Below are 12,501 nucleotides of genomic sequence, written 5' to 3' on the forward strand. Positions count from 1 at the left end.
GTGGTCTTTAAGCTTGGCGACCATTTTGGGGACGCGTAGCATGCAATCGGCTGGCCAATTGCTTTGTAAGTGGTAATGAGCGTTTCTTTATCTTTTCCCCAAGTACTGCCAGCAAGAGATTTGAGGATTTTATTACTGGCTGCGTGCTCACCAAAATGTAGATCCCGATCAAACGTCACACCCAAGATTTTGGGGTGTAGGACAGTCGGTAGCGTAGTGCCATCGACGTGGATATTCAAACTGGTCGACATTTGGGACTTCCATGTTGTAAATAAGGTCGCGGAGGATTTAGTCGGTGATAATGCCAGGTTTCACGAGGCGCAAAAACTGGAGAGATCAGGGAGGTAGCCGTTTAACAACATCTGTGGGCCTGGGCCTGTGGCCATTATTGTGCAGTCATCGGCGTAGGAAACGATAGTAACTCCTTCTGGTGGCGAAGGTAGCTTAGATATATAGAAATTAAACAACAGTGGGGATAGGACACCACCCTGTGGCACCCCTTGTTTAATTCTTCTTGGTTTTGATGTTTCATTTCTAAATTTCACCGATGCCTGCCGACCACCCAGATAATTTGCGGTCCACCTTTTAAGACATGGCGGTCTCCGTGGTGTGACGGTAGCGTGCTCCGCCTACCACACCGTATGCCCTGGGTTCGCACCCCGGGCAAAGCAAAATCAAAATTTTAGAAATAAGGTTTTTAAATTAGAAGAAAATTTTTCTAAGCGGGGTCGCCTCTCGGCAGTGTTTGGCAAGCGCTCCGGGTGTATTTCTGCCATGAAAAGCTCTCAGTGAAAACTCATCTGCCTTGCAGATGCCGTTCGGAGTCGGCATAAAACATGTAGGTCCCGTCCGGCCAATTTGTAGGGAAAATCAAGAGGAGCACGACGCTAATTGGAAGAGAAGCTCGGCCTAAGATCTCTTCGGAGGTTATCGCGCCTTACATTTATTCTTTATTTTTTTTTTAAGACATGGGGGAAGGGTAGACCCTTCCAGGTCTTGCAGTAACATCCCATGGTTGACCGTATGAAAAGCTTTTGATAGGTCTAGCGCAACGAGTACTGTTCTATGGTGGGGGTTTTGATTTAAACCGCAATTTATCTGGGTGCTAATGGCATTTAGCGCGGTGGTGGTGCTATGGAGTTTTCTGAAGCCATGCTGATAACAGGCTAGCTGCAAACTTGCTTTGAAGTATGGGAGCAAAATGGCTTCAAGCGTAATTGCTACTGGCAATAGGAGAGATATCGGGCGATACGATGTTAGCTGGTTTCCCAGGCTTTAGTAGCGGGACCACCTTGGCCATTTTCCATTTTTCAGGTATAAAAGGTGGGAAGAGACAGGTTGAAGACATGTGCTAAATATTTGAAACCCTCTTTCCCTAGGCTTTCAAGCATTGGCATGGCTATGCCATCTGGGCCCACTGCTTTGGATGGTTTAGCATGACCGGTGGCATCCTCAACCTCTTTGGCGGTGATGGTAATTAGTGACGCGCTGAATTTATGTTTATGTATCTATGTATGTATGTATTTATTTGAAAATTTCCTAGCACAACAATTTTGACAAATTATTTAACAGTGCTAGTCATGAATTATGTGCGTGTCTGTTGGCCCTCCGCCTATCTTTGTCGACCGTAGAATTTATTATATATTGTCGGCAGAAAGCGCTCGCGCATTTTTTCGCATCCGACAGAACTTTATCGGCAAATGCGATGGAAACTTTCTCATTGTGCCTAGACGGATTCGATAGGGACTTTAGGTGGACCAAAGTTTACCTACACCGGTAGAGAGGTTACAACCGCTTAGGTGCTCCTCTCATTTCGCCCGCTTGTGTTCATCCACAAGCAATCTGATGCGTTGGTTTATTTCCCTTATTTGGGGGTCGCCGGGATCGAGCTGTCTTATAAGCTAACGTACTCTCGCTAAATTTGCGGCCTCCGCCGGGAAGTGGGGCCGAATTTCGGGAATTCTACCGACGGGAATGAAACGTGCCGAGGCGGATTCAATGACCTTGCGGAAAGCACGCTCCTCTTGGAGGGCACAAGTCGGGATAAGGAGGGCAGCAAAGCGGTTGTCTGTAAAGGATTTGTATTCGTCCCACTTTCCTTTTTTAAAGTTTATGAAAGTGCGTTTTTCTGTGACGATGAAGTCGGCGGTACGCTCGAGCGAAATAAGTATAGGCAGGTGGTCGGATGCCAATGTTACCATCGGCTGCCAGTTGACGCAGTTTACGAGTTCTGCGCTCACGATTGAAATATTCGGCGAACTGTGACAGCTTCCTACCATACGTTGGGGGGCGTCTCCATTTATTGTGCAGAACGTCGTTTCTTCTATTTGATCCGCCAACATCTCACCCCTACTGTCCGCCCGCCAGTTTGAATGCCATAGATCGTGATGGACATTGAAATCGCCTAAGATAATGCGATTGCTGCCAGTGAGTAAGGCGCTGATATTAGGGCGGTATCCACTGGGGCAACAGGTGGCAGGAGGGATGTAGTTGTTGATGATTTCTAGGTTTGCATCGCCTGACCGGACAGATAAGCCTTGACGTTCTAAGACTCTGTCCCTGCGGTCGATGCCGGGATCAAACTTCTCAAAGCTCTAATAATACCTCAAGTCTCCTTTGGTGAACTAATATACGGTAACCTGGACTCAATATCACTCAACAAATGGCAGCTGGCCTTTAACAATGTTGCCCGGTTTGTTTTTTCTAAAAAGAAATTTGATCATGCTAAACTGTTGAATAAATCACTCCAATATTCAGTATTGCAATATGGTCTTTATTTAGTTTACTTGGGAGTAGTACAATTATACTTCAATATCACGTACTTCACAACAGCGTGTTTAAATCAAACTGATTACTGACTACTCAGCTTGCGCTGTTTTTATACTCTCCGCTGCTTCATTCGCATATTTCTACTAAAGTGTAGACGTTTCGCCTTCTAGAACTGCTGTATCTCCTGCTTGGTAATTGAACTAGATATATGCGTGTGTATGTGTGAGTAACAACTTCGGCTTATGACTACATCTGTAGTCAGGGGAGTTATCTCTTCGTTGCCTTTTATATATGTGTGTAAATGATGATTGATGTGTTCATGTATATACGAGTGGTTGCTTCATGTTTTTTTATTGTTGCGTGATTATTTATTTAGTATGAGCTTAGTGATGCTAATATTCGTCACAATACTAACAATGAGTTTAAAAAGCTTGAAAATTTTTAAGTATCTTAAAAGTATAAAATATATCATAATTGCGCATATTTTGTTAAATATCAGCATTTTCAAAAAAATTTAAGTCTATAGATAAAAAGCTTTATAAAAGGTATATAATGTTACTGAGCGTAACATTAAAATTAATCCAAAAATGTTTTGGAATTTTTTTAAATCGAAAAAGGCTTGCTCAAGTATACCTACCTCGGTTGTATATGATAACAATTATGCTAGTACCCCAGTTGAGGCTGCAAACCTATTTGCAGACTTTTTTAAGTCAAACTATGTGACTGATGACGGGGTGCCCCCTGATTTTTCTGCTGAAATCCCGTCATTCTTAAACTTTGGGAACTTGGAGATTTCTTCAAATGATGTTATTGATGGTTTAGCATACTTTAAGCCTTCTTCTAAGACAGATGTCGATGGTTTCTCAGCTATTTTTATTAATTTCAGCATTAGTTAGTCCACTCGTGATCATTTTTAATAAATCCCTATCCGCAGGTACATTCCGTTTTTCAAAAATGGAAGCAAAAGTGATGTTTGCAACTATAGGCCTATAGCGAAGCTCTCATGTATCTCAAAACTTTTTCAATACATAGTCAAAGAAAAAATCTACTTTGCTGTTAAGACTTTGATAAATCCAATCTACATGGATTTGTGTCAGGTCGGTCAACAGTTTCTAATTTTGCTGTGTTCAGTGAATTCTGCACGTCTTCATTTTCTTCTAGACTCCAAGTTGACTGTATTTATAAAGATTTTTCTAAGGCTTTCAATAAAGTCTGCCACAAAAATTTTCTTAGTAAATTGGCCTGCAGAGGATTTCACTCATCTTTCTTATCGTGGATCAATTCATATTTAATGTATATATGCTGCGTAGTTACGATTGATGGTGTGTCTTCTAATCAACCGGTTGCCCCTTTAGGGGTCCCCAAGGTAGTATTTTAGGACCACTCCTATTTATACTATTTATTAACGACATAAGTGATTGTTTCTTACATGCAGGGTTTTTGCTTTATGCCGACGATTTAAAAATTTTTTGTAATGTTAGAAACTTAGTCGACGCGATGAACCTACAGAAGATCTCTACAATCTTTATAGATGGTGTGTGAAATCGCGTCTCTTTTTAAATATTAAAAAATGTTTCCATTTATCTTTTTCTAAGCGTCAGTCCAATCTGAGTACATCGTATACTATTGGTACTGGTGTACTGCAATGCGTTACAGAATTTAAGGATTTAGGAGTTGTGTTTGATGCAAAGTTTAATTTCAACAGTCATTTAAATGGTATAATTTCGATATCATATTCTCTTTTGGGTTTCATTCGTCGCAACTCGTCTGAATTTGCCGACTCTTACACCCATAAACAACTATACGTCGCTTGTCCGGTCACACTTGGAGTATACAGTCTTTATTTGGCGACCATATGATCAGATTTCGATCAATAGGATCGAGCGGGTGCAAAAAGTTTTTCTGAAACATGCATTACGTTCCCTTCGGTTCGAGGATCCAGCTACCTCGTACGATGCTCGACGTATGCTAATAAATTTGGATTCTTTGGAAAAGCGACGGAAAGTTATTTCACTTGGGTTCGTGTTTAACGTTATTAATGGCGTAATTGATTGTCCAGTTTTACTTCAGCGTATTAGTTTTAATGTTCTGCGAAGAAATCTGCGTACAATGTTCCCCTTTTATTTAGAAAATTTTATAACAAAATATGCGAGTATGGCGCCTATTGCTCGGGCATTGTGTGAAATTAATGCTTTATTTTCAATCACAAACCATGTTGACTTTGCTTCCTCAAAATCACACTTTGTAAAAACACTGCATTTGTTAGTAAAAAACTTGTGTTTTTGTATTATTCTATATAATATTTACTTCCCTGTTTGGGATTTATCAAAATATATTGTTCTAGTCTGTAAGGTATTAAAATAAGTATCAAATAAAATAAAATATATTCAAAGATATTTTTTGTGAATAGTTTAAATTTGAATAATTTTCTAAAGATACGATTTCATTAAAATAATTATCTCAATAAAAAATAATAATTCATTCGAATAATACCCAATTCCGCCGTTAGCAATACGCTATACATTTGAAATTGCAATTTATTTTGGACTTTTCTAGGTACCGTAAACCTCCTTCAAAATTTTTGACGTATCGATCCGTTCCCCGTTAATTTTCATATAAAACATTTGTGCTTTTCTTTTTTTGTCACTTTAAAACCTAGTTTAGCTTTTTTCTGTATATTGTAGTGAAATTCCGCCTATTTGAAACTTTCTGGTAACGTTCGAATCGCTAAACTGTTGAATAAATAACTCCAATATTCAATAATGCAAAATGGTCTTTATTAGACTACTTTGAAAGTACTTCACAATAACACTTAACTTCACAACCAATAGCGTGCTTAAATCAAAACTGATTACTGACTACTCAGCTTGCTCTGCTTTTATACTCTCTGTTCCCTTGTCCGCATATTTCTAAAAATGTCTAGACGCTTCTCCTTCCAGAATCTTTTACTTGGTTACCAGCTATATGCGTGTGTATTTGTAGTTTATAGTCTCTCGGATAGGCATATGCGTGTGTATAAGTGAGTATTACTTCGGCTGATGATCACATGTGTTTATGAGTATCTCTACGTTGCCTTGTATGTACGTGTGTAGATGATGATTGATTTGTTTACGTACATACTGCTTAGTATCGGCATAGTGATGGTAGTATCGCTTAGTGATACTAATATTCGTCACAATATTTTTTCTTTCACCGCACTTTGTAACTTTTATTTGGATGAGCATATAAATGAATGTATTTTGATGACTTAAGTTCAGTTTGTTCTTGTGCCATACTTGTTTGTCCCGTCATTCATATTAGAGGTTAACCCTGTGTGAATAATATTTGGCTGCTGAAATTGTCAAAAATGCATGCAGACACTTCTTCTCTTAGGATCCGCACTGCTTATGGAAATACGGCTGTTACTTTGTTTAGTAGCTAAATAGTGTTCATATCGAAACCAATGAACTGCAAAAATCGAACAAAACAACGTTCGATTACATTCGTCAACATGATCGTGTTCAATGATCCAACTTGCTTAAACGAACATAATCGACATTGATTTAAAATCAACCAACTTATTGCATGCGTGAATATAATCAATTCAGGCGTTTGCTCTTTTGCCTCAACGGCGATTACATACATTGGAATGAAAAGGCAAATATGAAAACTCCATGCGCCTGAATATTTGCATGATTCTTCTGCCCTTACGTCACGGTGACAAGCTACATATAAAAATACATATAAACATACATATAAACATTGCTTACGATTCTGTTTGTTTGCCGAACTAAACGATACAAATTCTCGTGCTTTGATTTTATACTCCGCTTGCCTTCGTTTGATCAATACAATCGTACGCAAAACCTGTTCGGTCATTCGAGCAATCATGCTAACAGAGTCTTGTAAAGACAGATGCTGAGATTATTCAATTGCGAGGTTATTCATATTAAATCAAGAAAATTGTGATTTTTGCAGTTCTCTGATCGAATTCTCTCCATATGTTACACTATGTTCAGTTCTATGTACCAGGAATTTTTCTATGCCTTAATACGCATTTATTATGATTATCATCTTTTTTGTATTGTTACATGATGGATTTACATTAAGAAATTTTAAAGTTAACTAGCCGTGTTTGAATCTTTTCTTTACAACTATATTCTCTATAAACACGTAGGTGGTACAGTTACCGTTGTTTTAACGTTGAGTGATTTTGAGCTCTTATCGATCAACTTTTTTTGTCCACCGCTTCCTTTGCTAACCACTGGAGTAAGATTCTCAACCGTTCGCGTCCTGTGAATAATATAAATTGTTCTTAACTACTTGGTCGTTAAAACAAACTTCTGGTAACACTACGGACTCAATCAGTCTATGTGAGGTCCTCATGGACCGGCCAGTTCAACCTAACCTAACCTTAACTACTTCAATGTATAAATGTAAATCCTTAGTATCTAGAGCCGTTTCATCTCTATTCAACAAATGATGGGTATTTCATAGATTCCATTTTGGATGAACTTCGCAAAAAAAAAAAAAAAACAATGTGTTATAACATAGGGTAGTTCTCTCAGTCTAGGAATATTTTTGTCATATTTATAAATTTTCTATTCAAGTATGGAAATTTTTTACAAATGTATTTTGTTGTTGCATGTTGAAAACTTTTGACAGTAAAACGGAAAACTTTCTACGTTTTCTATGGATTCTAGACAGTGAATAACGCTAATGTCATATACCCCGCATTCCAATGAACAATGATCCAGATCCCGATAAAAATTTAGCATGCAAACGCAATAATAATGTGATCCATATGGATGGGACCAGGATCACTGCCCATTGGAACACGGGGATAGTGAGTTATTCCCAAAAGAAAAAGTTTTCAATACTTATAGCCCCGGAGAACAAATATGAATTAGATAAAAAAATAAATAAATGTAAGGCGCGATAACCTCCGAAGAGATCTAAGGCCGAGCTTCTCTTCCAATTTGCGTCGTGCTCCTCTTGCTTTTCGCTACAAATTAACCGGACGGGACCTACATGTTTTATGCCGACTCCGAACGGCATCTGCAAGGCAGATGAGTTTTCACTGAGAGCTTTTCATGGCAGAAATACACCCGGAGCGCTTGCCAAACACTGCCGAGGGGCGACCCCGCTTAGAAAAATTTTCTTCTAATTGAAAAACCTTATTTCTAAAATTTTGATGTTGCTTTGCCCGGGAGTTGAACCCGTGGCATACGGTGTGATAGGCGGAGCACGCTACCATCACACCACGGTGGCCGCCGGAAGCCTCCAAAAATAGTTAGCCTCCAAAAAATAGATATCGGCTTTCGAAGTTCGAAATTCTATATTTCGAAATTTTATTTTTTTTTCTAACGCGTTCAGCAAATTAAAAAAGTAAAAATGTGGCCCGCCTTTTTCTTTTATTTGAATGGCTGAATTCTTTTTTTTTTTTAAATCACAGTACGAGCAATTCCAGAGTATGTGCAGACATGAAAGTAGTAGCCACTATCATGGGAATATCTGTCTTTTCACCTCGTATAACAGCTGTTATACTAAATTTCCCAAAAAAATAATTCAGGCCTTCAAATAAGGGAAAAGAGCGGACCACGACCACATTTTTACGTTTTTAATTTGCTGAACGCGTCAGCAAAAAAATAAAATTTTGAACTTCGAAAGCCGATATCTAATTTTTGGAGGCTAACTTCGAAAAGCGAAGAGAGTACTTTGTCTACTTAAGCCTCAATCTCTACAAAAAAGTGGGTTTGGTCCAATGTCCAGAAAAAAAGTTGATTTTGCCGCATAGTGTTATGATAATCTAATATCTAATCTAATATATATTATAAATGGGAAAGTTTGGATGTTAAGATGTTTGGATGTTTGGATGTTTGGATGTTTATATGTTTGGATGTTTGGATGTTTGGATGTTTGGATGTTTGTCCAGACGTTTGTCTTTGTGACTCAATAACGCAAGAACGGCTGGACCGATTTGGATGAAATTTTGCACACATATAGCCAATAGTCTAGAAGGATCTACTAGCTATATATTTTTCAAAAGGGGCGTGGTCCCCGCCCCCTAGGAACAGTTATAATTTAATTATTATATTTTTTCGTCTTTGCGACTGAATCACGCCAGAATGGCTACACGGATTTTGATGAAATTTGGGACACAGACAGTAGTCTACTAGCGAAATTTTTTTCGAACATGGAAAGAGGGGTGGCGGTCCCACGACCCTTCGAGAAATTATTTTTCATAATTTTTACACATTATAACTTTACGTATACTGGCCTTCACCAATATCACAGACTCAAGGGGTCAAATAAGTCGAGGGCTTACAAAGTAAGCAGTGACACCCTCCGCCCGCCCCCCTTTATCTCCCCCTCTGGTGTAAAATCCATAAATTGTTATAACTCAATCTAAATTTTCTCCTAAATCAATAGTTTTTGGTATCTGGTACATACAGAACGAGATCTAGACAATTTTGGAGGAACGATCAGTGGTCCTCTCCTCTACTCCCGCCATCCGCCCTCCATCAATTGTTTTTATTAGCACGCTTTTATTAGCTTTACCTGTATGTTTCTATCAAACTTTTTGTTCGCTCCAATGCGCCTGCTGCCTTATTAACATGGTTTTATAATTAGCTTCACCTTATTTGTGATCCCGTAAGGGTCATATCGAGACCCTTCCGGGATCATTTCTGGATGGTTTTCGGGATCGGTCCGGGATTACGCCGGGGTAATTTCGGGACTTTTTCGGGACTATTTCGGGATCATTTTGGGACCCTTCCGGGATCATTTCTGTATAGTTTACGGGATCCGTCCGGGATCCCGTCGGGGTTATTTTGGAACATTTTCGGGACTATTCCGGAATCATTTCGGGACTATTTCGCGATCATTTGGGGACCCTTCCGGCATCATTTCTGGATGGTTTTCGGGATCCATGCGGGATCTCGTCGGGATCATATGGGGACTTTTTCGGGATCATTTGTGTGCTCTTCCGGCATCATTTCTGGATGGTTTTCGGGATCCGTCCGGGATATCGTCGGGGTCATTTGGGGACTTTTTCGGGATCATTTGGGGGCTCTTCCGGTATCATTTCTGGATGGTTTTCGGGATCCGTCCGGGATCTCGTCGGGGTCATTTGGGGACTTTTTCCGGATCATTTTGGGGCTCATCCGGCATCATTTCTGGATGGTTTTCGGGATCCGTCCGGGATCCCGTCGGGGTCATTTCGGGACTTTTTCGCGACTAATACGGGATCATTTGGGAACCCTTTCGGCATCATTTCTGGATGGTTTTCGGGATCCGTCCGGGATCCCGTCGGGGTCATTTCGGGACTTTTTCGCGACTAATACGGGATCATTTGGGAACCCTTTCGGCATCATTTCTGGATAGTTGTCGGGATCCCGTCACGGTCATTGCGGGACTATTAGGGGATCATTTGAGGACCTTTCCGGCATCATTTCTGTATTGTTTTCGGAATCCTTTCGGGATCACGTCAGTGTCATTTTGGGACTTTTTTGGGGCTAATACGGGATCATTTGGGGATCCTCTAGGGGTCGTTTCGTGACTTTTTCTGTTTTATTTCGGGATCATTTGGGGACCATTCCGGCATAATTTCTTGATGGTTTGCCGGATCCATCAGGGTAATTTCGGGACCATTTTGGGATCATTTCGGGACCCTTCCGAGATCATTTCTGGATCCGTCCGGGATGCCGTAGGAGCCATTTCGGGATTTTTTGTTACTTTTCCGGGATAGTTTTTGGACCCTTCCGGGATCATTTCTGGATCTGTGCGGGATCCCATCTGGGTCATTTCCGGACTATTTCGGGATTATTTTGGGATCCTTCCGGAATCATTTCTGTATGGTTTTCGCGATCCGTCGTTGATTCCCTCGGAGCCATTTCGGAACCTTTTCTGGAGTATGTCGGGGTCATTTGGGGACTTTTTCGGGATCATTTGGGGCTCTTCCGGCATCATTTCTGGATGGTTTTCGGGATCCGTGCGGGATCTCGTCGGGGTCATTTGGGGACTTTTTCGGGATCATTTGGGGGCTCTTCCGGCATCATTTCTGGATGGTTTTCGGGATCCGTCCGGGATATCGTCGGGGTCATTAGGGGACTTTTTCAGGATCATTTGGGGGCTCTTCCGGCATCATTTCTGGATGGTTTTCGGGATCCGTCCGGGATCCCATCAGGGTAATTTCGGGACTATTAGGGGATCATTTGTGGACCTTTCCGGCATCATTTCTGGATAATTTTCGGTATCCGTTCGGGATGCCGACGAGGTCATTTCGGGATTATTTCGAGATCATTTGGGATACCTACCGGCATCATTTCTGGATGGTTTTTGGGATTCGTCCGGGATCCCGTCGGGGTCATTTCGGGACTTTTTCTCGACTAATACGGGATCATTTGCGGACCCTTTCGGCATAATTTCTGGATAGTTGTCGGGATCCGTTCGGGATCCCGTCACGGTCATTTCGGAACTATTAGGGGATCATTTGAGGACCTTTCCGGCATCATTTCTGGATAGTTTTTGGAATCCTTTCGGCATCCCGTCAGGGTCATTTCGGGGCTTTTTCGGGATCATTTAAGGATGGCTTTCAGGATTCGTCCGGGAACCCGTCAGGGTAATTTCTGGACTTTTCCGAGACTATTTCGGGATCATTTTGGGACCTTCCCAAGATCATTTCTGGATGGATTTCGGGATTTGTCCGGGATGCCCTCAGGGTCATTTTGGGATTATTAGGTGAGCATTTGAGGACCGTTCCGGCATCACTTCTGGATGGTTTTCGGTATCCGTTCAGATTCCCGTCGGAATAATTGCGGGACTTTTTCGGGATCATTGGGGTCTCTTCCAAAATCATTTCTGGATGGTTTTTGGGATTCGTCCGGCATCCCGTCGGGGTCATTTCGGGACTTTTTCTCGACTAATACGGGATCATTTGCGGGCCCTTTCGGTATCATTTCTGGATAGTTGTCGGGATCCGTTCGGGATCCCGTCAGGGTCTTTTCGGAACTATTGGGAGATCATTTGAGGACCTTTCCGGCATCATTTCTGGTTAGTTTTCGGGATCCTTTCCGGGTCCCATCAGGGTCATTTCGGGACTTTTTCGGCATCATTTAAGATTGGTTTTCAGGATTCGTCCGGTATCCGTCAGGGTAATTTCTGGACTTTTCCCAGACTATTTCGGGATAATTTTGGGACCCTCCCAAGATCATTTCTGGATGGATTTCGGGATCTGTCCGGGATGCCGTCAGGGTCATTTTGGGACTATTAGGTGATCATTTGAGGACCTTTTCGGCATCACGACTTTTTCTCGACTAATACGGGATCATTTGCGGGCCCTTTCGGCATCATTTCTAGATAGTTGTCGGGATCCGTTCGGGATCCCGTCAGGGTCTTTTCGGAACGATTAGGTGATCATTTGAGGACATTTCCGGCATCATTTCTAGATAGTTTTCGGGATCCTTTCGGGGTCCAGTCAGGGTCATTTCGGGACTTTTTCGGGATCATTTAGAGATGGCTTTCAGGACCCGTCCGGGAACCCGTCAGGGTAATTTCTGAACTTTTCCCAGACTATTTCGGGATAATTTTGGGACCTTCCCAAGATCATTTCTGGATGGATTTTGGGATCAGTCCGGGATGCCGTCAGGGTCATTTTGGTATTAGGTGATCATTTGAGGACCTTTCCGGCATCACTTCTGGATGGTTATCGGTATCCGATCAGGATCCCCTCGGAATCATTGCGGGACTTTT

The 12,501-nt window shown here is 41.4% G+C and overlaps 3 protein-coding genes across 6 annotated transcripts in view; 1 reads left to right on the top strand and 2 right to left on the bottom strand.

Annotated features, from left to right (window-relative positions):
• LOC137239558 (zinc finger protein OZF-like) overlaps nucleotides 1-12,501 on the top strand; it is a 197,454-nt gene that overhangs the window by 33,325 nt on the left and 151,628 nt on the right. The gene's annotated exons all lie outside the window — the stretch shown is intronic.
• Nucleotides 1-12,501, bottom strand: part of LOC137241490 (zinc finger protein 721-like) — a 105,764-nt gene that overhangs the window by 14,671 nt on the left and 78,592 nt on the right. The window lies entirely within an intron of this gene.
• Nucleotides 5,158-12,501, bottom strand: part of LOC137239557 (zinc finger protein weckle-like) — a 35,170-nt gene continuing 27,826 nt past the window's right edge. The window contains exons 5-6 of one of the 4 annotated variants that reach the window (XM_067764985.1): nucleotides 6,939-7,041; nucleotides 5,158-6,097 (exon numbers count right to left, since the gene is read on the bottom strand). In XM_067764985.1, the coding sequence (XP_067621086.1) occupies nucleotides 6,023-6,097; nucleotides 6,939-7,041 (178 nt within the window). In that variant the 3' untranslated portion in view covers nucleotides 5,158-6,022. Of the gene's footprint in view, nucleotides 6,098-6,783; nucleotides 7,042-12,501 lie in introns of those variants that run through there. The other 3 variants (XM_067764987.1, XM_067764983.1, XM_067764984.1) reach the window with 3 other exon arrangements.

This window comes from Eurosta solidaginis, chromosome 2 (assembly GCF_040869045.1).
Source record: "Eurosta solidaginis isolate ZX-2024a chromosome 2, ASM4086904v1, whole genome shotgun sequence".
Taxonomy (NCBI): domain Eukaryota; kingdom Metazoa; phylum Arthropoda; class Insecta; order Diptera; family Tephritidae; genus Eurosta; species Eurosta solidaginis.